Here is a 24,928-nt window from a genome sequence, read left to right as displayed (position 1 = left end):
AGTGATACCATATATGCCCTATAGCTGCAGAAAAGGCTACATTGTTATCTTTTTACTAAAAAAACAGCTGAACATGAGAGGTTTTTGGACCAATTTTGTGTTCTCCATTCTTTAAGCACCGGTTCGAGCACCGTTTAAGCACCGGCACCGTTTCAAAAGTACCGGTTTGGCACCGGTATCAGATAAAACCTAAACGATACCCATCCCTAGTGACGCCTTTAAACTCTGCTCTGTTTTAGGATAAATTTCAAGCAGGCGTGAAGAGCAAACTAAACTTTAACTCCACACTAAATATGAAAATTCTTAATATTTCTGAAGTACAGTCTAGTGGAAGAAAGCACTCTCGCTGTTTCAAAAGACCATGCAATATCTTTTTACGCATCTCTATTTCCATTTTAGCGTGAACAGTTCATCCAGAAACAGCAGACAACAAAGGAGCTCAGCAGGAATGAAGCAGCCACACAGGATGCACCATTTGCATCTTTTACATCAACATTTGTATTTTGCTATAATTCCTCATTTTAAATGCTTTAGATTGGATAATAGTCACTCAAAAAAGTCTAAACATTGAGAATATTTTGGTAAATAATCACATCTTTAAAAAAATCATGTAAAAATGAATAAAAACAACAGAATTCTCTGTTTTCTTGCTGTGGTGGGATTGCATATTTTTTGTCTTGTAGCTGGCAGTAAAGGAGTGAGAGCAATAATAAAAAGCTACCAATGTAATTTGAGCTTTTACTGAAAAATGTCTCTGTCATCAAAGCAGAAAACGGTGTTAATAAGGGGCGGCGTGCTCTATGTGAGTGTGTTTGTGAGAGACAACAGCTGGCTGCACGTTCTCCAGAGCAGCCTCTGATGTGAGCAGCGAACGAAGGACAAAAGCTTCGTCTCTGCTGCTCCTTCACATCAGCAGAGTTTTATCTCTCCAACTCTTTTATTGAACTTTCAAAGGGAAAAGGTATTAGCCAATCACATAGTCTAACAGAAACTGGGCAAGTCCTGTTTGGTGATAAACTGTTGGCACTAAACTATAATATACCACATTTATTAACATTTATTCTCTTAAGGTCCTGAAACAGCAAGTCTGGACTTTGGATCACTGCAACACTTTGAATCTTTTCTTTTTCTGTCATTCTGTTTGAGATTTGCTGCTGTGGTTGAGAATCTAAATTACTGAGTGCTTCTAATTGAATCCAAAGTAAGACAGAAAAACGATTCAATCTGCCTACAAACTGAAACCAATTTAAGTCTCAACTTCTTCTTTAAATAAAGTGTAGACCTCCTATAATTTTTTTTAAATGCATGCTGTCACTTTCTATTTTTTTGCTGCATGTAACAGCAATCTTTGGTTTTGTTCAGTAGTTAAAGCTTTGTGTACTTTAATACATATGCAAATTTAAATATGCTTAATTTGACTTAAGTTGACAGTTAGTGGGTAAAACAAGTAAAGAGGTGACAGGGAACACTAATAGTATAGTTCTTTAAGACAGGGCAGGGGCATGGAAAAGAAACTGTTGCCTATTTTTAGTGTTTCCAACATTATTTATTTTGTATATATGGTGAAATTTTAAAGGTGCAGTTCAAAAGTTTCCACTGCGTGCAGCAGAGGGCAGATTCCCGTTTAACCTTAAAGTTACCTTTGCTTTTCTCTCCAAACAAGATCATTTGATCACACTGTAGCCATTAAAGCCTTTTGTGTGTGTGACAAATTGTGCTGTGTCACGGTCATGACCACTAATGGCTGAGACCTCCCTCGTTGCTGTTCAATGTGGCTGCCATCCATGATGATGACCACGAGGGAAAGTGGAAGTGTGGAGGTCAAATAAAGGTCATCAAACAAAAAAAGAAAGGCTTCTCTATGTGTGTGTGTGTGTGTGTGCGTGTGTGTGAGTGAGTGAGTGAGTGAGTGAGAGAGAGAGAGAGAGAGTGTGTGTGTGAGTGTGTGTGTGTGTACCTGTTTAGACATCTTTGTGGGGACCAAAAATAGGCGGACAATTATGTCAATTAGTTGTCGTCACTAAGATATGAAAACAAGAATGTGTGTGTGTGTGTGTTTGTGTGTGTGTGAGAGAGAGAGAGAGAGAGAGAGAGTGTGTGTGTGTGTGTGTGTGTGTGCGCGTGTGTGTTTGTGTGTGTGTGAGAGAGAGAGAGAGTGTGTGTGTGTGTGTGCGTGTGTGTGTGTGTGTGTACCTGTTTAGACATCTTTGTGGGGACCAAAAATAGGCGGACAATTATGTCAATTAGTTGTAGTCACTGAGATATGAAAACAAGAATGTGTGTGTGTGAGAGAGAGAGAGTGTGTGTGTGTGTGTGTGTGTGTGTGTGTGTGTGTGTGTACCTGTTTAGACATCTTTGTGGGGACCAAAAATAGGCGGACAATTATGTCAATTAGTTGTCGTCACTAAGATATGAAAACAAGAATGCGTTTGTGTGTGTGTGTGTGTGTGTGTGTGTGTGTGTGTGTGTGTAAAACAGTGCTGCACACAGGAGCTGCCTAAAGCAGTCTTTATACCCAGTGTATCTGTCAGTCAGTCTGGGTTTTCGATCTCGCTCTCTTTGCAGCTTTCTGGTATAATCACCGCACACACAGATGTTTTGCCTGAACCCCCTGCAGACTCATGAAATTCAGATGAGCCGACTTTCTTCAAGTCAGTTAAGCTGATGAGAGGCTACAGCTGTGTGGACAACAGCACCTGCTCTGCCTCTGTTGTTTTCTTTTGTCTCAATATGCTTCTTGTTATCTCACATTTATGTCTCATTGTCAAAGCTGGTATGTAAGACAGATGTAAGTCAACGCCACACATATCTTCAAGCACAAGTGAAAGCAGCTGAGGGTGTGTGGGGGTGCTCCACGCGCTTAATGTGAACATTTAAGCAATCGCAATTTCCAGTCTACACAGGCCACACCTGAACACTGATGACCAACTTGCTTGAAGATGCTTTGAAACAGCAGCCCTTAACGCAGTGCTGCTCATATTTCATATAGTCTCTGTTTATGTTTGATAAAGTACTCATATTAACAGGTAAATACTGTCATAGATTTGCATTTATTTTCACATTTTATTTCGAATGCACTCAGATTCCAGTCGGCTTGACTTCCAGTCATCATCACCTGTAAGTAATCATCCAATCAGGGCTCTCTGTGTGCAGCACAGGTTCCCTTTGTTCTGTGCCACATTGTCTTGTTACGCTCTGCGGTCAATCTTACCCTTTTTGTTTTGTAACAAGGTTTTCATTTTTATGGTTCTTGTTTGTTTCATTTCTAATTACAACTGTAAACCACAAACAAGAATTTAAAGTTACATTTGATTAAAAATAACCAAAATAATAATAAAATGACTGAATCATTGTTCATTAGTCTTAAAAAAAACCCCAACAACATTACTTTATTTTGTCTTCTGGGGTGTTGCAGCAGAACGAGAGCTTGAGGTTATAAAAGACTCATTTTAAGTGTGATTGACATGCTTTCCTTCCCAGTAATTAGCTGTGGACACCAGTAATGTGTAGAGTAATTGTATGTTGCTGTGTTTTAATTAGTTGCATGCTGCTTCCCCAGGTGGCCTGTAAATAAGCCACAGACAGCAGCACAAGTCTGCAGAGAAGTGCTGACCATCACGGCACACTGAACACAGGATTTCCATCCTTATCTCACTACATTAACTCCCCGCACGGTGCTGTTTGTAGAGAAGTGAAAAATACTTACATTACGATCGTATTTCATTCGTCTCTCTGTGTGTGGTCTCCACTGCATTTACATTCCCCTGATGTTTAAGTGAACCAGCACAGACACATTTCAGTTATGCTCTTGTTTATGGCTGAGCTGATGTGAGTACTGGCTGCAGATCCAGCAGATATAACAACATCCTGCAAACAAACAAAAAATATACCATTTTTCCTCTGATGGGATTTAAAAACAAGGAAGGCTGATATTAGAAAAAATAAACAAAAAAAAAAAAAACGCTAAGTGCTGAAATAAGCTAAATGATTTTAAGCTTTTTAGGCTAAAAAAGCTAATTTATCAGTTTATGAGCTGAAAAAACAGTTACGATAATAATAATAAATGTTGCCTGGTTATAGCTTCTAAAATGCAGAATTCACCATTATCTATTTTATTTATAATCATCTATACAAACCTTTTTATTGTATTTATCATATTATATATTTAAGTGGAAGATTTTGGGGGATTTGAGAGTTTATTTGGACAAACAGGACACTTTAAGATCTCACCTTGGCTTGAGAAAACTTGGATTGGCCATTTTTACACACATTTCACAAACTAAAACATGATTAGCAACAGATTAAATGTCCATATTTAAATAAACTCAACAGCTGGATTTATAAAATTTCAACATCTGTTTGTTCCCACCTTTCTTTAACGGATTACTGTGATATTTGAACACTGATAACACTGAACACAAATACACATGAAATTAGCATTACAAGATTAAAGTTCTTTTATTTGAACGGAAGAACAACAAAAACATAGCAACTAACAATTCACAACAAACATTTTCAGTCCTTAACATGCCGATCCAAACAATCACCAGTCACCGTGCTTCCCAGTGTTGGAAATTCAAAGAAAATAACAACAATCATAATCATGAAAGATTAAGCTAGTGTCATCTTTCACTGGACACCAGGTGTAAGGTCAAGCCTAACAGGCTGGAACTTAGAGCGAAACAAATCTAGTATCTTTATAACTCTCGGCTGCTTGACCTTCCACCAGGGCAACACCGCATGACTGCAACATTACTTCTTGCCAAATCTCTGGGGCACGGCCATACTCCAGATCTGACCGGGGGCAGCCTCCCAGTCACGGGAATGCATCTGATCCTCCAGCACAACCTGCCCTCTGGAGCTGCGGCCAAACCTGTGACGGGAAAAGCATCAGGAGTGGGAATTATTTCAATGAATTCAACTCCAAACTATGATTTTAGATAGATAAACATCTGTAAACACAGACCAGAAAATACAAAAGATTGATGTTGATGTTGTGATCTTAGCTGGGCCTCAGTTACATTTGAGCTTGAAGGGCTGTTACACAGTCCTTTTTGTTGCACTGCCATGGAAATTACATATTACATGACAGGTATTACACTGGTATTTGCTTTCACACAGATCACTCTTTGTGCTGTGCTGTCATGGCATAAATGGTTACCAATACAGAAGAAGTTTGCAATCATTTAACAGTGACCGAGCCTTAAAAAACAGACAGTGTTGGGGAGTAACGGAATACATGTACCGCCGTTACGTATTTAAAATACAAAATATGAGTAACTGTATTCCGTTACAGTTACCGTTTAAAAAGGTGGTATTTAGAATACAGTTACTTTGTTGAAATAAATGGATTACACGGCGGTACTTCCCTGTTTCATATTGTGGCGGGTCAGGACTGTTTGGGTTTTGTTTGACAGCTACGTTCTGTTGTTCCAGGCGGCAGCGTTACGGTTGCCATGGTTACAGGGTGACGCTCTCTCTCTGCGTGTTTCCTGGGTGAGAGAGGCCTTTTTGTTGTTGTTGTGCTAAGCTAACAGGCAGAATGCTACAGGTATAGCTCTAAAGAATGTAGCATCATAGGCAGTGTAGTCCGTGCTGCAGGGAGAATGGACTGCCATACACGTTATGTGTCTGTGAGCGAGGGAGGGAGAAAAAGGAAAAGTACGAGCTGTCATCGAGCAAAAACGGGAGCTGGAAGCATGTAAATATAATAATAACCACTGCAGCCAAGAAGAGAGCCTGACGAGCCCAGTTGTAAGTAAGCTATTAAGACTCGACTGTACACCGTGTTCGTGTTTTCCTCCAAAAACAATAAGTTCCGTTGGAGCAGCCTTTCAATGCCTCTCTCTGTCTCTTGCTAGCAAAGTGACCCAGACAACAAAGTAAAGCTAGTTTTCGGCTACGAGCCGACACAGAACCCACCGTATTAGCCAGAGGTCCCTTTACTACGGTTCGGAGCCGCGGACCTTCAGTAACAGTAATAAATCACAGCAATAGTACATTCATGTAGTTGTAAACAGCATGATAATATATTAAGTAATCCAAAGTATTCAGAATACGTTACTCTCATTGAGTAACGTAACGGAATACGTTACAGAATACATTTTGGGGCATGTATTCTGTAATCTGTAATGGAATACATTTTAAAAGTAACCTTCCCAACACTGCCCTTGAAGATGAGACCAGTTTAATGAACCCAGCTTTGCCAGAAGAATCGTTTTGACTGTGAATGATTTTTACAAACGGACATTTCAAGTACATAATGGCTCATTTTGATCTTTTAAAATTCAGATATGGAAAGTAGTTGCAAATGGCTAAATGGATTTTCCTCTTCCTGTCTCCCAGTACACGGTGCGACCCACTGTATATCATAATCCCTTTAAATAGTTACAAACTACCCACATGGTGTATTTTGGGTAAAAAAGGATTTGGTGACAAGCCCAAACTACGTCAGTGAACTTCCCATATTAGTGTTTTTCTGTAAACACAACTGATAGGAAAACTTGAAATGTAGATTAATACAGGCGCTGTGATGCCACTGACCTCTGTGGCTGATGGAGGACAGACTCCCTGGCTTCTCTCTGGGCTCCGTGCAGCAGGGCTCTCAGCAATGAAGTCAGCACGCGATCATCAGTGTCGCTATCTCTGTTTTCACTCTCCTGGAACACACCAGGACACATTTAAGGCTACACAAGCACACAGCGTCGTGTCAAACTTTCTTCTTCTTTTTTTTTAATAAAACATGAAGTTAAAGGGCGGATGACTCCAACCAGTCTGTCCTACTGTGGCAAAAAGCCTTGAGATTTAGATATTAAGGCACCAAGGCTAAGAGATGTACACGGTGCACACCAAAATATCCATTCGCTTCATTTTATGCAAAGTAAAACCCAGATCTGTCCGTCCCTGCATGTCACAAAGAGAAAATCTAGTGCTCGTGATCTTCTTGTCCTTTATCTGATTCGCTATCCTGCCCCCGACTATCTGCTCACACCAGAATATCTAACAGTGTATTTCACACTGTTGCATGAAGAGGAACACCATCTGAAATCTAAATGGGCTGTGTGATTTATCCTGTCTCATTTGATAAAAGGCTCAAGTCGCATTTACATACAATCCTCTCAGAAAATGTTGGCATGTACCAGAGCAGGCAGTCCATATTTAAATCAGGCACAAAGATGCATATTTTAAAAAATCACCACATGTGTGTTTCAGCGATAGGATTTCAGTTTTAAAGCTTCAAATGATCTTGGACCTGACATAAAATAGACTGTCAACATGTAAGTGAAATGAATATTAACAAGTTTTTCAGTGGTTTGATTGTCTCACCAGCCCCAACAGGCGGTCAGGCGTGTTGTCCTCTGAGCTGCCAGGCAAGATGTCGTTTTTGTCCAGGCCGGCTTGGATGTGAAGAGCGTGACTGACGCCAGCCATCGCCATAATCAGTGCCAGTAGAGTCACCGCTGCAGCTGTGTCCATGTTCTCAGACTCGAGAGGAGGTCAGACAAACACTGATGACAAATATAGAAGAGGAAAGAGAAGAAGATGGCTGTCTAAGCAGACTTGCTAAGAACGAACTTCAGTGCTGGTCACATCCTCAGCGGGTCTTATATACACCTCGTGGTCGCTGGCAGGACGTCTCAGGAGAGCTGACGAAAGACGCTACTGTACAACGGGGAACAGGGGATAGGATGGAGGAAGAGCCTTAACTAGGTCCATTTAGCTCGGATCAGGCATTAGTGATGACTTAGCACCAGAGTGTGTTATTATGTGGCCCCCAGGGTCGTGCAGCACAACTTCCAGTTATTAAACAAATAAATCCGTGCAAATGGACCCCGTCCCACCCATCCCAAGGTAATGCACAGAGCATATACAATATATAACAGATTAGTCATGTGACTTCAGTTATACAGGAAGAAATTCAAAGCACATACTGATTCAGAAGAACTGCAACAATTACCAAAAAATCTAAATAAATAAAATGCATGCGCTCTGGGCCTTGATGTAGCCTCTCAAATCATCTTCTGTATGAAACAAGCTTTCTTTGTAACTACCCGAACTTTAATCCTACTTTCTTCTGATTGGCTGCCCCTGACAAACAGAAGGTTTGAACAGCAGGTGGGCGGAGCTTCTGTGCTCACAGCTAGAGCTGTGGACCTGTGATGACCATATAATGGATCTCCTTTTCATGCACCGTAGATTATTTGCTTTCTCCAAAGCTTTATTGACATGAATGTAAAGTAAACCTTGGGTCAATAATAAGACTCTGGCTCATCAAACCCTTTGCTTACACAGAGTTTCTTTAACAAGCAGATGAAGGGGTTTTAGAAAGAAGCAAACGATGCCTAAAAATGAAACAATTCATCTGTTAAACGTCAGCTCGCTTCCTTCCATTATCTTTCCAAGTAACACCAGCTTTTTTTTATTAGTGACAGTAACACTTGCTTTATTAGGGGTACTTGTTCAGTTTAGTGTTGCCTCAGTGTGTGTGTGTGTGTGTGTGTATAATAATTAGTCACTTCCACATCAACAGATTTGGCTCATCAAAGTGCTTAATGGATGACAATCCGCTTAAGCACGCACGCACATACAGCCTCTTTTAACTACCATGGCAACCAGGATGACATCTAAGGGATTGTGAGAGTATTAGTTTTCATTAATGAGATCAGAAGCTTTTGGATTACAGGAAAATCAAAGTTACTCACTCTGACTCACAAAAGTGAGTTTTATACTGTTTCTAATAAGAGGACAAAAATAAACCCTTGTTTAGTTTTATGTGATCCCATTGCTCAACCATCCGATCATCCATCCATTTCTTACGTCTATCCCAGCTTTCACAGGGCCAGAGAAATGTCTTTTATGCCTTTCTGTCATGCGGTGTAGTAGGACTCAGGCGCAGAGCAGAGTTCAGGAGAAAGCAACGTTTATTTACACAACCACCAGGTGCAGATATATACAGTGAGAGGAACGGGGGTCCTAGGTCCGAAAGGGAGGTCTGGGATTGGAGTCACAAACACGCTGGCTCTTCTTCTTTACAGCAGTAGAAATAACAGGTTAGTCACAGGTCCGGGGAAAAGTGTTTAGCATAATCATCCAGCGGTGAGGCTGTCTGCATCCCGGTGTTGTGCCAAAAAGTGATTGTCTGCCAAAAACTGATTTCCGGTATTTGCCAAAAACTGATTGCTTGTATTTAAACTGCTATAAGTAACTTGTTGGGCTATAATATATGAAACATATGTCAAATGCATCGCTTATGGATGACATAAAGTCATCTTGAGCCACAAACAACATTCGTGTAACAAGGTAGAAGCCGCAATCAGTTTTTGGCAGTGACTTTTATATAACCTTTATTTATGCAGTTAAAAAAATCTAATTAACATTAAAAATGTATTTTGTCAGAGTAAGCTGGCCAAGAGGACAGCAGAAATGGCAGCAAATATGACAATAGTTCTGTAAAAATATTTTAAACGAGGATAAAGGAGCGGATTGGTTATAATGTAAGTACAATAACACAGAGTTGTAAAGATACTTAAAAAAACTTATCATTTTTTAATTCTCTATATAACCCCTTTGTAAACCCTGTTCACCAAAGTGTATTTACGAACATACGTAAAGATATTACACAGAAAAAATACACAGAAACATTGGAAATCAGTTTTTGGCAGACAAACACCGGCCTTAAGAGTCCAACCCGTAATCAGAGCCTGACGAGATGCAGGTGTGTGCCAAGGGCGGGAGCCTGCAGTGAGCTCCGCCCTGGCAGGGGAGAATGTACACAAAACACGTGGCCTTGTGGAGCTGGCCGGGCAGGCACGGGGACCATGACACTTTCACTGGTTTTCCATCAGTGTTTTGGAAACTTTGGGGGGGGTGTTCAGTGTAAAACATGAGAAGGGCAGTATAGGTCTGAGATCTGTTCCCCAGCAGTGTGTTGATTTGTTTTTTTCAGTGTATCTAAAAGCTGCAGAGGTGCAGGGCATGCTGTTTAGCTTAGCATAAATATAAGTAATCAAGCTTCTTCTTCAAGCTAGTAATTAGGCTTCTTTAAGCTTGTTCAGAGCTTATTACTCTGGGTCTAATAATCACAACATAGCATGATAATAAGAAAGGTAGTTTTTTTTAAAGTATATTTACATTTTTTTTTTATAAACTCTGTTTTCACTCTTAATGCTATTAAGCTAAGCTACTGTCCTGCGTCCAGCTCTGTATTTAATTTAGCTCACAGAATTAATACATTTATCTAAATTGATTGTGTTGTACTTGCACAATAAAACTGGCTATTTTTATTAGTAATGCAATTTACTAATTTTATTTCTTACACCAATCCCAGCTGTCATAATGCAGAGTCAGGTTATATGCAGGAGAAATACTCTAAATAGGATATCATGTTTTCCATAATTTATTTTCTATAAATGTAATACCTAAAAAAACAAACAAACAAAAAAACCCTCATATCACTAATGGGTTCGAGTTAAAAATAAACTTGAAAATGATCGTAAGATTTAATGTTCCGTTTTTGACTTTTTTAATTTATCAGCCAGTGTGCAAGCCGACCACAGACCGTGAATATTTATGTCACATAAACAAAACAAGATGCTTTATTTCTTCTTCGAGAAGAGTTACAATCAAACATTAAAGACAAACCCATCTCATCTGCACCCCTTAATTACTGTCCTGTCCTTATGTTAACAAGCACAAATACTCAAGAACATTATGGGCAACATTTCCATGAAAAACAAAATAATTCAGATCTATTCCAGACAAGTAGTCATATTATAGCTTTTACAAAATTTACATGCCTTATGTTTTCGTTTTTCCCTCCTATTTAAAATAACTACAGAAACAATGTTTTATTTCTCAGAGTGCTACCGCCACCTGGTGTTATATAAGTGAATTGCAGCTTTTACACATCCTTGGTTTTTGTCTGTACATCACTGGGTTTAAAATCTCTGCATAATGATCAAATTAAGCGGTCTGTCAGGTTTACCTCATTTTTTAAAATTATTTTTATTTACAACCTTTAAACAGTGCAGCCAATCCAATGAAATCAATAAATAAAACACCGAACAATGACCAACAGAAAATTTGGGAACATCAGAAAAAGGACATGCAGCTAGTATAAGATTGTCCAGCAATACCTAAAAAAATCAAGCTGACCCCTCATGCTTTACATCCACTTCATCAACCCAGATTAGATCCAAAGAGAGTTTGTCTGGTTCTGATACACATTATGTTCGCGCTGCTTTGTTCATGTAAAAAATAACAACAAAGGTTTTTCCCTGTCTTCATGTTGCTTCAGTGCAGGAGGGATGTTTACTTGTCCACCGGTGTCCAACAGATGTTTCAGAGGAGTATGATCTAATTTGCAGTAGCCTTGCGTTTGTAACCAGTGGCACACCATCTGCCACCTTTACAATAAGGCACTTGTATGCAATTAGAAGTGTCAGTAACGAAGTGAAAGGACTGTCATACTGGTACGAGTGGCGTAACAAGAACAGTGTGACAAGCAGGTTAATGCAGTCCAACAAAAAACACAGCTGTTACCTGGTGAAACGTCATTACATTACAACTCATGAGAAAAATATGGCGGCATCACTCAGACGTCACATTGTAACTAATTCACTCATTCGTAGCAGTTTAGGTTTTAAATTGAGGCTACAGTAAGTTTCCATACATATTAGATTTTTTTACACTGTTATGTCATCATAAGACATCCATAAAAAAAAATCTACCAGAAATTTTCATAAACAGATGAACAGCACACGATACCTTAAATATTGCTTTTTTTTAATCTGACACATGCGACAACAGTGCTCTGGTCGTGGCTACGGCATGTTATAGGTTGTATTGTGGTTTCTTGTTCTTATTCAAGTTACTCAGGCAATTGAACAAAGCCCTACAAAAGCTATCAATGAACTTTTTAAATGGCTTCTTGAGCCGACCCAGAGTAATCGTCGAGCCCAGAAGACAACACATTCATCGAAACACGAACATCCACCCACCCAGTGCTTTAACCAGTACTAAAAAAAGTCATTTATATATAGAAAAATGCATTTTCTTTTCATTGCCCATATGAATCTTCAGTCTTACAGTAGTTAAGGCAAAAAGTAGTCTTTGTTATGGGCACTGGCTTCTTTACTATAATGTCCAGTATACCTGTGTGTGTCTGTCAGGATCTGCATGTGGTGCTTTTTCCAGTCCTTCTTTCTGATGTCGGACAGTGAAGCAGCAGTGAGGGCTGGGGAACGTACTCAGCAGCTCGACTGGTTTTAATGTTGTCGTAGGCCTTCAGTACAATACTATGATATTGATTTAGACTAAATAGGCTATGTAAGGCCTTCAGTAGGCTACAGTATTGAGAAAACGCATCAGTATGTAAGCAATGATGAAGTGAAGTGTGCACAACATTTCGTGATCCCAGTCTCTGTGCACTTTTTTAGTCGGTTAAGTCAACAGCAAAGACATAATGAGTGCTGCACATGGTGATTTTTTTCTTTTTTTTAAAGTCAGGGCATCAAAGCAGGTTACGAGGTCCCGTCGCTCCAGTGTGTGGCCCATTCCTTTTTTTGGACGCCGCCTGACTTCTCAGTCTGAAACTGAGGCCGGTCCTCGCGAGGAATCTTCACCGCGTGGTACTGAGGCAGTTTGTCCTTGTAGTGCGCCCGTCGGAAGAAGCCACACTGTTGACCCAGAGAGGAAAGTGGGTCGGAGTGCACACAGAAGAAGGGAAAGATGGATGGAGGAGGCAGAAGGGAAGGAAAAAGAATTAACCAGTGCCACTTTTAAGGGACTGTGATAACTACAGTTGTTAAACTGTTTGAGGAGGTGCTGTGTTACTCAATAGCATGCCTTCTAAGAAAAGTATCCACTCTTATTCGTTGCGTTTAGGTAAAGCTTTATAGTGCATCTCACAGATAAGAAGGCAAAGTGATTACCTGATTACCAGCTGCAAACAAAGTGACTTTTTAATAAAAAATACATTTAAAACAGCACACCAACCAAAAAGCACACTCTCATGCTCAACATTTATAAACTTGCACCAGCCTGAAGTGTCTGCGATTAACACACCAACACACTGAAGTACCGCTAAGCAGATTTACACTCATTAAAAGGAAACAAAGACATCCACTGATCCTAACGACAAGTTCAGTCTGGCACCTGGAAAAGTCGATCAGTTATTGAATGCGTGTCAAATCGTTAATAGATTTTTAGGAAGAGGGGACGGCGTAGAAATGAACAGTCTTCTGAGAATGATGCCAGAATGAACAAGTGCAGATAACTGAAAAGTAAGAGGCACAAAACACAGCACAGCAGGCATGTTAAAGCCTTGAAGGAGAGATGGCTGGATGGTGTTCAACAGGCACAGATTAGGTGAATAGAAAACAAAGGTTTTAAATGATTTTACAGAACATAACACCGAAAACAGTTTCAGTGAACCAACAACTGAGACTAGCAAAGTAGCTGCTCATGGGAGACATTAATATTAAAGGTTGTTGTTAAAATAGGACATTTAGGCTAATACCTAGCATTAGGCTATATGTGCTACTAGCCACCTATGTAGAGATAGCAGATATGTGTTTCTATAATAAAGTGATGATTTCAGAAATTTTAGGGGAATTAAATACAATGAAAATAGCTTTTTTTTTTTTTTTTTTTTTAATTTGGGATCAAATCGTGAATGTAGGCAACACAGTTCATATCCGCTAACTGGCCACTTTATTGGGTACACCTGTACAGATGCTTGTCAGTTGAAAAGTCTTATCAGTCGGTCACATGGCAACATCTCCGTATATTTAGGCTGACAGAAATGGCCACGATGACCTGCTGACATCTATGTCTTTCATAAACTGATGATTTGCTGGGATCTTTCTACACAACCATCTCCAGGGTTTACAGAGACAGTATCCAGTGTCCTGCCTTGTTGGCAGAGGAGAATTGGCCAGCATCCTTTGAGCTGATGCAAGGCAAAATTCAAATAACCCCTTGTTGCATGCAAGCTATTCAGGATAGCATCTCTGAATGCACAACTAGTTGAACTCAAGCAGCAAAAGGCCACATTGGCTGCTGCTGTCAGCTAGGAACAGGAAACTGAGACTGCATTTCACATGGGCTCATCAAAACTGGGCAACAGAAGATTGGAAAAACTGATGAGTCTCAATTTCTGCTGCAACATTCAGATGCTGGAGTCAGGTGACCAAGACAGATGACCAAGTGTAGCCATAATCTGATGGCTGCTTCCAGCAGGATAATGTTCCATGTAACTCAAATAATCTGCAACTGGTTTCTTGAACCTAACAATGAGTTGCCTCAACAAGCAACAATCACCAGATCCCTTTGGGTTGCAATGAAATGGGAAATTAGCATCATGCGTGTATAGCTGACAAATCTGCAAAGTGTGTGATGCTATCACGTAGCGGAACGTTTCCAGGACCTTTTTGAATCTGTGCCATGAAAAAATAAGGCAACTCTGAAGGTGAAAGTGAGCGCAACTAGTGAGGTGTACCAAATAAAGTGGTTGCTTAGAATAAATGTTTTACCTATTTAATAAAGGTTTAATTTAAAAATTAACAGGACACATAAAATATAACCTAGAGAAATAATTTTATACCCCCTTATGGAGCTAATAGCCTCTTATTTTAATTCTCAATCTGCCTGCAAACATTGTCCCGTAAAAATGAGTGATGGCAGAAACTAGAAGCCACCTTTTGTCTATATTGAAGAATAAAGTAGGAAAATGCTAAGAATCTGGTGAATCTGTCTTTTTTTTGTCATTATAATGTTTTTTCTTTCTACTAATAGAAACAGGAACAAAGGTAAAGAAGGCTTTACAAGAGATCAGTTCTCTTGTATCTCACGTGTCACTGCTATGATGCCACCTGAGATCATCTGAGCCTACATTTGCTGTCATGCTGTAATGAACACCACCGGCCTTCGAGTGAATTGAGGAACAAAGGCGACTGCAGGTGAAGATTTTTACCGCTTGGAGTGAGAGGAGGAGGGGAGAGCAGGCCAGAGGGGGGTATACTTTATATTATTGTTCTGTCGCCTGCTTCTCCGCCTCCGAGGGTTGGACCCCCAAATGGGCACGGTAGTACTCCGTCTCATAATGATGGCGTCGCTCGCTGCGTTTGAAGAACCCACACTGGGGCGGGGTAGTGGGGAAAACACAGATATATAACAGAGGGGATTCCCCGATAGAGGTGAGGAGGAAAGAAAAGGGAAGAAAACACAGATTGGAGCGTCACACGGAGGACAAACATGAGGACAGAAGAGGAAAGGCACAGGTGAGAGTGAGCTGGAAGGAATAAAACATTTGCAGGACAGATCAGAGCAAGGCAGACTAATAACGGACGAGTGAAGGCAACTGCAGTGACATCAAAGAAACGTCGCTCAGGATCCTGCAGCTGTTGAACTTTGATGGAAAGGAAAAGAGTGCTTGAGGACTAGTTAACTTACTTTACTAAAATATTCCAATTTATTGCGACTCCTCTTCCACATTTCAGGTGGAACTATTACTGCTTTAAATCCACTGCTATGCAAATGAACCCTGTAAGTCTGTAACATGTTTTTGGACCTCTATATCATCAATTTTTAAATTGTAAAAGTAATTTTTGAGCAATAAACTGCAAAAATGATACACTAAGAATATCATACTCATGTGTTATGCAAACAATAAGTCATAAGTGCATAAATGCAAATTGACTGTACAAATATATATGATTTAATTCTTTGTGCATCTAAATTTTCATGTTTTGGCTTCAGGGTTAACATCTTATATGACCTGCGCTCACTTGCTAGTTAGCTAGCACTACTTTAAACAAATACAGAATAAGAATTTTCTCTAATAAATTGTGTAAATTATTAAATTATAAATTATTAAGAATTATTATTTTTAGTATACCAAAGAAAGTGTTTTTACTCAGTTGCCACCCAAAAGTAAATTGTCAATTTTTAATGTATTTTCTTCTATTTTCTTCTTTGACATCATTTTTCACATAAAACATTACTATATAAACATTTATATGTAAACCTGTCTTATTTTCCTGTTTTATTTTTTTTAATCGTTCCACTACTGTTAATGATAAAGACCTACAGTTGAATAAAAAGACAAAAAACACAGTGAAAAAGTAAAGACAGACCATTTGAGATCTGATGGATTACCTTCCACAGCATGAGGACCAGCAGTGCCAGCAGCAGGACACCTGCCAGGATGGCAATGAGGATGATCCACCAGGGGATCCAGTACTGGTCAGTAACACCGTGCTCGGGATAAATCATCACTGAAACCTGATAAGGAAGAAAAGATATTCAGCTCAAAGCTTGGAAAAATGCACAAACAGCAACTTAACCTTAAAAATGTTTATTTTTTAAATGAATGTGTGTGAAGTACCAGTGCAGCAGCATCCTTAAGGACCAGATGTTTGATGCTGGACTTCACAGTGATGTTGGCTCTGACCAGCAGCTCCAGAGCACTGACTGCTGGGAACTCCTAAGAGACAGAAACAAAGCAAGTCGCAAATTTGTGTTTAAAACAAGGAAAACTGCACCGAGAAACATTAAAATTTTAGCCAAAGCAGCATAATGTTGGCTCCACTAATTACATCATATAAACTATTCACACAGTTTTATAAAACTAGTATTTGAGCCAAAACTATGAAATAGTGAGATTTAAAGAGAAAACAAACTAGACTCTATTTCCTGTAGGTGCTTTGCTGATCCCTTATTTCCTAAGGGATCATTACATGATTAAAGGAGGAGATACAAACAAGGCAAATTTAATGACAAATTCAATTTCAAAATTGTAAATAAATTTCTATTAAAAAGAGTTTCCAGTCAATTTAATTGATGTTTGATGGAAAAGCAAACTAACATATTCACATATTCTTACTCTTTGATCTCAGTGAATATTGAAAATTGAAAGTTCATTTGACTTGGTCGCCAGACATCGTCTGTAACATACGAGCTTCCTGACATCAGTCGTCACTGTGCAAATGCGTTTGCTGCAGTTATCACTCACTCGCTGCAGCAGCTGCGGCAGTTGGACTGAAGCTGAGCTTGAGAGTAATATTCAGAAAGGTGCTGATGTAATATTACCTCTATGAAACTGCTGTTCCACAGTCTGGCGTGGATTTTAAGCACAGCCTGACCGGAGAAGCTGTGGAGAGGACACTGGAACAGCACACAGCGTGCTGACCCCAGCAGGCAATCCTAGAAAACAAAGTCACACCTGAAAGTAAACTGCTGTGGAAATGAAAGAGGACCACGTGTTCACATTTTAAAACCGTTCAGTTGTTTGAGTGCATTGGCAGGAAATCAATAACCCACGTTCTGGTCTTTTCCCTGGCTCTCTGCTTCTCGTCCTTCTTACCAGTTTGAGCGACTTGCGTCTGTCTGAAGCTGCCACAGCAGGCGTGGTCTGTCCCACGCTGCCTTTAGTCATGATCTGACCTTCCTCCTCAGGGTGGGAGCGGCGTTTTCGCCCAACCTGCTGAAATAGATGCATTTATATGCGTGTTTCAAGAAAAGGTTCAAAAAGGTTTTGTCAAAATATAAAGAGACAGCATATAATATAATATAAAGGGTTTTTTTCTTCTCTCCTAAAACAGTGTAAAACACAGAAAAAGAGCAGATTAAATGAACTGCTAACATACGTCATTCAGCACTGACTTCTGGACTGAGTGACTGAGTCCTTATATCTTATTCTTATTATTTCTGTCACTTGTTGTTAAAACATGGACTTGTGAGCCTTTTTCTAATGAAATAAATTGCTCTTTAAAAATATTGTTTGCCCTGACAAATTTTAAAAAATAATTTTGAGAAAAAATGCAACTGAAATATTATTTATTATAATTTATTCAGGGAAACATGACTGGTACAAAATAAATGTATACCAATCAAGTACCTTTCATTTGACCAGATTCCATTAAATGTAATGCTTTATATTTTACTTATGTAACGATATATCATGAAAAATTAACATGTACTCAAATTAGTTAAAGTCAGCATATATATTTTTGTGTTTGTGTGTGTAAACAAATGAGCCAGTTCAAAGTCGGCAGTGATTTGCTCCGCCTACCCCGTGACTGCCCGGCTCTGCAGGCGAGGAGCCCTGCAGCTTCAGAGGATTCAGAGCTGACGTGGGGCTGCACTGTGTTTCCGGGTGGCCTTGAAACGTCAAGCTGGCAGGATACAGGAGCCATTTCTCATTGGCCAGCTCATAGGGCCACATAATGTTGAGGAAGGCGGAGCCAAGTGTCTGGAGAGCTTGACCGGGATTAGCAACCTGACAGAGGGAAAAAAAAAGTATGTTCATAGACGTTTCTGTCTTGGGTCCTTTTTTTTGCTATTATGAAAAGATAAAATGAACGAGACAGACTGAGAGAAGGCAAAGCTCTCTGGGCAGTATTTACTTTTAAGGAGATAGTATTGTATTTTGTAAATATTCATTTTGAGTTCTCTCTTGTTTTTAAAGGTACATTAAGAAGTTGCAGTGCAGTAAAAGCAAGTCCAATGAGCATGCTTTTGTTATTGGCCCCACTGAAACCTATTTTAATATACTTATAATATATCATACAAATCCACTATTCTTAAAATCAAAAATTCTAAAATTCACAGATCTGGTTCATTTTCTCACTGCACAAATTACATATAAAGCAATAAATAACCTGCTTCCTGACAATATTCTAAAAATGTTTGCTAAAAGGGAACGGGGATACAATTTGAGGGGGGAATTAAATTTAAAACATCCTCGTATCCGTACAACATTAAAAAGTTTTTGCATCTCTGTGTGTGGAGTGAAGCTGTGGAACAGACTAAGTAAAGATATAAAGCCGAGCATGGCGCAGTTTAAAAAGCGGTTTAAGGAGATGGTTTTTCCAGGGTACAGGGAAGAGGTAGAGATTTGATAGGATGTTCTTGTCTAGTATTTTCATGTGTGTGTGGGTGCACGGGTATGTTGGTATGGGTATATATATATTTGTAGGTTGTGTATCCTTTGAGGTGTTAATGGGGTTATTGAAAATGTGTATATGTGCGTATGTGTATATACGTATGTATGGATAGATAGAAACATATATGTATATATATATATATATGTATATATATATATATATATATATATATATATATATATATATATATATATATGTATACATATATGTATATACATATACATATATATATATACATATATGTATATATATATACATATATGTATATATATATACATATATGTATATATATATATACATATATGTATATATATATATACATATATGTATATATATATATATATTAGGGGTGCAACGATACACAAAATTCACGGTTCGGTTCGGTTCGATACTTTGGTGTCACGGTTCGATATTTTTTCGATACAAAAAAAATGTTCATGCCTTTTTATTAATTTGTCATTTATTAAATTTTCACGACACATTCTGCACCACATCTCTGTGCGTTCATCATTTGTTTGAAGCCAGCTCACCTCCTGCAACCACTTTTCCGAGAATACGCGCTTCTTTTGTGGTTCGGACTCCTGACATTTCTTTGGAGGTGGAGGAACATCACAGTAATTGCTTAAAGGAGCTTCTTTGACATCTTTAAGAGTTCTAAACAAATGTCTGTCCTCCTCCAGAAAATCTTACGTACGCAAACACACGTTGCAACTTCTTATCTTGTGCACGTTTTTTATTTTGACAGCGAATGCGCACCTGCGGACCACTTATGTGCAGCCCTGGTTATTTAGCTCGTCATATTGCAGCCACAGAAATTCTTTTGTCCATGAAACCATAAAGCTGCACTTTCTTTTTGTCTTATAGTCTGATTTGTCATAACTTTTGCGTTTTGTCACTTCTTCACCCTGACCTGTCTTATTTGGCTCAGCAGAACTAAAATATATATCCTGCTGCTTTTACACACGCACTAACATAACGCTCAGCGATTCTCTGCGCGATCAACCTCTCACATGTTTAAGCTGCGGGAGATTTCACTTGTCATGTTTGCATAGTAAGCTAACGATTGATAAGACGATGTCAGAGGAATTGGTGCGCAAATTATCATCACTCACCAATCAGTACTGTCGCTCTCTATACACAGTTCACGCGATTGCAAAGTGAAAGCAGAAAACAAGCGCAAATTCAAACGTGATTTCAGTATGTCACATATTGACAGTGGCCGATGCCAATGACATAATTACCCAGCTACATTTCCGAAAGAATGCAAAAGCATTGACATATATTTTTCCTTCCTACGATAGGCCGACGGGCAGGGCAGAGATAGATTTTGGTAGCCCGACTGGAAAAAAGCCCCAGGACGTCGGGCTAGCGATTTTGCGAGCCCTGTATCTGATTGAGGAATCACTCATCTTTGGAAAAGAGAGTTTATTATGGAGAAATGTCTCTTTCCAAAATAAAAGCTATACTATACGCTTCTTCTGGGCTTCCCACTAGTGCTGTCAGCGTTAATCTGAAATTACATTAATGTCACAACACGGCAAATCTCCGTTAACGAGCTACCGCGGATCGCCTCAAGAGTGGGGCTGGAAGACGTCAACACATTAACGAGCTAACTGCGCTAACACACTAGTTCCCACCAATTGAGCATTGCTGGCACATCCAACATACTGTTTTACTTTTGTCCATGACACGCTTACCTTCAGGGTCATACGTCACATGAAAACCAAAATAGTTCCAAACGCCAGATGTGAATGAGGGTGGAGGAGGTTCAATTTGCCATGTTGCAACTAGCCTAGCTTCTGTCTCTAGCTTGCCCTGCGCTCAGTGAATCTGTGTTCGACTACTCCGCCTAGGCTGCACTGTCGAGCGCAGATCCACTGAGCGCTCAACACAGACAGCATCGTCAGAAGGAAAGTTGATAAAATAAATTAAAAATGTTGTATCGTTCGATACATATGCGTACCGAACCGAAAGCACTGTATCGAACGGTTCGATATCGATACGAGTATCGTTGCACCCCTAATATATATATATATATATATATACATATATATATATATATATATATATATATATATATATATATATATATATATATATATACATATATGTATATATATATACATATATGTATATATATATACATATATATATACATATATGTATATATATATGTATATATATACACATATATATATATACATATATATGTATATAAAAATGAATAAAAAAAATACACATGACATAAAATGTAATTGCAAGGAGGTATTTCTGTAGTCTATCGATTACTAGATAGTGGAAAAGGGGTGGGATTAAATAAGCTTATGCTTCTTCCTGCTCCTTTTTGAACATGAAAGTTATTTGTAGTTGTGGTTGCTCGTTTTCCTTTTGTCTTGCTTTGTTCATTTGTCTCTTTTAATTCTATGTTGTTGTACTTTTTCAACATGTTCAAAATAAAGATTCAATCAATCAATACTTTTTCTTCTTTTTTTTTTACATGTAGGTGGCAAAACAGCATCCCAGATAGCCACAAACTCTTTTCTCACCACAAACTCAAAATCCACAGCGCTGCCGATGTCGTCCAGACTGCTCATAGCACTCTCGCCCCTCACTGCACCGCTGAAGAACAGCTTGTCGGGATTTACACGCCTAATACAGAAAGTACAGTGACCATCAGTGTGTCAGAACTTAACATTACTGTCATTACATTACTGTCTATTTCCTCACTATTCAACCACTTTTACTGATGAGCAAGACTTAAAGCTTAAAGCGAAGCATTCATAATTGAATTTAAAAACCTTTTAATAAATGAGCTAAATATTATTAAAATACATGTTGTTTCATTTTGAATTCTAATAATAGTTTTCTCACTTCCAAAGGTCATTCTTTGGTTAGAGAGGTATAAAGTGAGCATATTTCCACTTGTTATAATGATGCAGCCATAAACACATGAAGTCCTGGTTTTAAATCTTGAAACTCAGTGTGGAAAAAAACAGCTTCAGCGAAGAGTTGGAACAAGCTGATCAAATTTATGTGACAGATAATGTGGAATGAAATGATTTTACCAACCATAAAGCATGTGAGGGTGTTTTAGTAGACCTACATAAAGCAGCTTTACTGCCACAGACTCCTTTAATAGACTGAAGGTGTTACTCACCCACTGACAGACAGGGGGAGCTCTATCACAACTTTAGCGTAAGCTGTCACAGGGACCAAGTCAGGCTGTTCGCTGATGCTGAGGACAAAACGATGAAAGAACTCAGATGAAAGTGAGAATGTGATCTTTGTTGTCACATATCAGGGAAAATGTAGAAAACTTACGTTTTCAGCGAGAGCTCAGCTGTCAGCTCGGTGGTCTCAATAGTGATGTTAGCTGTGCTCAGACTGATGGAAAATTTCAGCTGAGGGAAAAAACATGAGAATAAAGTTTTTAAAATAAGTTTTTGCTTCTTTTGTTGAGTTTAACCATAAACACACAGTTTTGTCTTACTTTAGAGTTTCGTTTGACGGGGTTTCCCAGGTCGCATTCAACCTGGGAGCCGTTCTGGTTTGCTTGACATCTCATCTGCAGTCAGATCAGACAAATACTATCAGAGGAACACGTCATCGACTCTAAAATGATAGTCTGAGACTATATTTAGCAGATCTCACACCTGCTCTGGGATCCTGGAGCCGGCGTATGACAGTGTGTTTGGCAGGGAGATGATAAGCTGAGCAGCATGAGCATCGTCGCCGTCCTCCTCGGGGTAAAGAGGGTCAGAGGGCATGTTAGTGACGGTGATGTCCAGCACCACCAGCCGCTGATCTGAGAGAGAAAACACCTGCACATCGTCCTCATCTCTGTATGACGGCAAAGGAGGCAAAAAACATTTTTAAAGAGAGGCATTTCAACATGAAGGTTGAGCAGAAATAAGCTGAGTAAGCAATCGTAACATAATTGTAGATTTTTTGTGGTAGGGCTGTAAACTGTAAACTCTTTATTCCAATATGACACTTTGTCTATGCATTCATCTGCAGTGACAGCTACAGAGGAGCTTTTGGGAGATTAGTTAGAAAAGCTTGAACCCTTTCAACATTACTTCAGCGTAAGATTTATTGTTATTTATTTAATAATAAATAATTAAAACAATAACAATTTAGATATGATACCATACTGTTTCCTGAAGATTTGTCATAAATCATCACTATCATCTCAGTCAGACAATAAAAACCTGTTGGGGTGTCGGGCTGCACAGCAGATACTTACTTTGGCAGAGGGATGAAGAGGTCAGAGTTCAGGGGTCGAGTACCAAACTGGTAGCTTAGCTTCAGGTTGCTCTGGCAGATTTTGTCGTTGCCGCATCCTTCTCGCAGAAAGTTCACCTTCAGGGATTAAAAAAGACAAATATTAGGCTGAGATCAGGAATTCAAGAGTTTTTATAGTTTTAAACTTTTGTGGGTTTTTATAATCTTATGCCAAAGAAATTGCTCAAACATTTGATTAACGCTGACAACTAGGGATGCAACGATACCAATTTTTTCAAACCGATACGATACCGATACTTGGATCTGAGTACAGAGTACAAAAACCGATACTTCTACCACACACACACATACAAATACAATGAATTGGAAGACAGGTTTTATTTTATTCTCTGCCGATAAAAAATAAAATCTTAATAAAAATGACCACAAAAAATTTTTAAGTGAAAAAAAAAATATATATATAAGCACTTCTCTTAAATTATTGCAGAGTCTGCAATTGTATTTTGTGATAACCACAAAATATCACTGAACTATTGTCTCGAGCTTTCAGAATAATAAATAAACACTTCTGTTTGGAATAAAATAAAAACAAATTAGGTTTTAAGAATAAAATAAACTTTTAAATTATTGCAGAGTGTCCATATTGTAAACAAACAAACAAAATAACGAAAGTATTCGGCATTGACGAACAAACTCCTCATCTGTCCGTGGATCATCAGTCCACTGTGCCGTTAAACCAAGGACTGACATCGCGCACACACTACTTGTCTTTACCTCTTCAGAAAGTTTTGGCACCATTATCTCCCTGATTTTCCACGACCGGCATTGGCTGGTCATCCAGAGCGATAAAATGAGTCAAGCCTCTGTTATTTTAACTGCCCGTGGATTTTCTCTTGACATTTTTCATCGCTTTTCCAAAACCTGAGTTAAAGTTGGCTGTTCCGGTCCACACTGCTGACATTTTGTTTAGCCTAGCTACAGCAGCCTCCAGTTTCTCTTTTTTATCTGGAGCCGCCAGTCTCACTCGTCTAACCCTGTGCCTGTTTAGCACGGGATGGCCCCCTAGTGGCCAATCTAAAAAAACTACAACAGAAATGACATGCCACCCTCTGATTAATGAAATAAGTTAGTATCGGTTCATGGTATCGGTTAACTTTTACGAGTATGAGTACACACACATTTTACAGTATCGGCCCCGATACCCGATACCAGTATCGGTATCGGTGCATCCCTACTGACAACTCATTTTATGCTTTATGCTTCATTTTATCAGTTCACTAAATACTGCACTGGGTTGAGTTTATTTTATGTGTCACAGATTTGGCTTAAATGATCCTCGCTGAGTCTAAATTAATGACGAAATACAATGTTGATGGAAAGCATTGCATAAAGCTTTGGCTTGTTTATATAGTAAATTATGAGCAGCAGGAGCTCATAAAAATTAAATCATCCTTAAAAATTCTTCTTTTCCTATTTTGCTGCAGACCTCAGAGTGGAGCGTATTGGAAGGGGAGACATTGAGTATCGGCGGCAGCTTCTCCAGCCTTTTTGCAGAGTGTCTGCGTGGCGGCACGGGCTTGATAGTGTGGGTTATGACCAAAGAGATGGGACGCAGTTTGTCACGGATGTTCTCCTGCACAGAGGGAAAATGTAAAATTAAACTTCTGGCCAAAGTTACAGCAGAAAAGAATGAAATAGTTAATTAAAGCAATGTCTATTCAACTCAGCGTCCTTTT

At 39.0% G+C, this 24,928-nt stretch overlaps 2 protein-coding genes across 5 annotated transcripts in view; both read right to left on the bottom strand.

The window, feature by feature from the left end:
- Positions 1-2,282: 2,282 nt before the first annotated feature.
- On the bottom strand, positions 2,283-8,859 carry npffl (neuropeptide FF-amide peptide precursor like). The gene is made up of 3 exons (XM_085161170.1): positions 7,327-8,859; positions 6,544-6,659; positions 2,283-4,873 (listed from the first exon to the last, which is right to left on the bottom strand). Exons 1-3 carry the CDS (start codon positions 7,474-7,476, stop codon positions 4,753-4,755), a joined length of 387 nt encoding a protein of 128 aa, XP_085017296.1. The 5' UTR covers positions 7,477-8,859; the 3' UTR covers positions 2,283-4,752.
- Positions 8,860-10,479: 1,620 nt separating this feature from the next.
- Positions 10,480-24,928, bottom strand: part of itga7 (integrin, alpha 7) — a 43,382-nt gene continuing 28,933 nt past the window's right edge. For 2 of the 4 annotated variants that reach the window (XM_085161126.1, XM_085161128.1), the window contains exons 13-25: positions 24,679-24,825; positions 23,194-23,309; positions 22,601-22,787; positions 22,438-22,512; positions 22,269-22,348; positions 22,105-22,182; positions 21,494-21,596; positions 18,074-18,280; positions 17,366-17,485; positions 17,092-17,205; positions 16,388-16,486; positions 16,159-16,284; positions 10,480-12,677 (exon numbers count right to left, since the gene is read on the bottom strand). In XM_085161126.1, the coding sequence (XP_085017252.1) occupies positions 12,522-12,677; positions 16,159-16,284; positions 16,388-16,486; positions 17,092-17,205; positions 17,366-17,485; positions 18,074-18,280; positions 21,494-21,596; positions 22,105-22,182; positions 22,269-22,348; positions 22,438-22,512; positions 22,601-22,787; positions 23,194-23,309; positions 24,679-24,825 (1,608 nt within the window). In that variant the 3' untranslated portion in view covers positions 10,480-12,521. Of the gene's footprint in view, positions 12,678-14,974; positions 15,140-16,158; positions 16,285-16,387; positions 16,487-17,091; positions 17,206-17,365; positions 17,486-18,073; positions 18,281-21,493; positions 21,597-22,104; positions 22,183-22,268; positions 22,349-22,437; positions 22,513-22,600; positions 22,788-23,193; positions 23,310-24,678; positions 24,826-24,928 lie in introns of all 4 variants that reach the window. The other 2 variants (XR_014874295.1, XM_085161127.1) reach the window with 2 other exon arrangements.

Source organism: Neolamprologus multifasciatus, chromosome 5, assembly GCF_963576455.1.
Source record: "Neolamprologus multifasciatus chromosome 5, fNeoMul1.2, whole genome shotgun sequence".
Classification (NCBI taxonomy): domain Eukaryota; kingdom Metazoa; phylum Chordata; class Actinopteri; order Cichliformes; family Cichlidae; genus Neolamprologus; species Neolamprologus multifasciatus.
The sequence above is the reverse complement of the archived record's forward strand: the minus strand, read 5'-3'. Positions and strand labels throughout refer to the sequence as shown.

Bases quoted from the DNA above. Each gene is read 5' to 3' on its own strand.
- npffl (XM_085161170.1), bottom strand. From the start codon at position 7,476: ATGGACACAGCTGCAGCGGTGACTCTACTGGCACTGATTATGGCGATG. The intron at 6,660-7,326 runs GTGAGACAATCA...GGTGTGTTCCAG, and splicing joins CTGACCGCCTGTTGGGGCTG to GAGAGTGAAAACAGAGATAG. The intron at 4,874-6,543 runs GTCAGTGGCATC...TTCCCGTCACAG, and splicing joins GTCCTCCATCAGCCACAGAG to GTTTGGCCGCAGCTCCAGAG.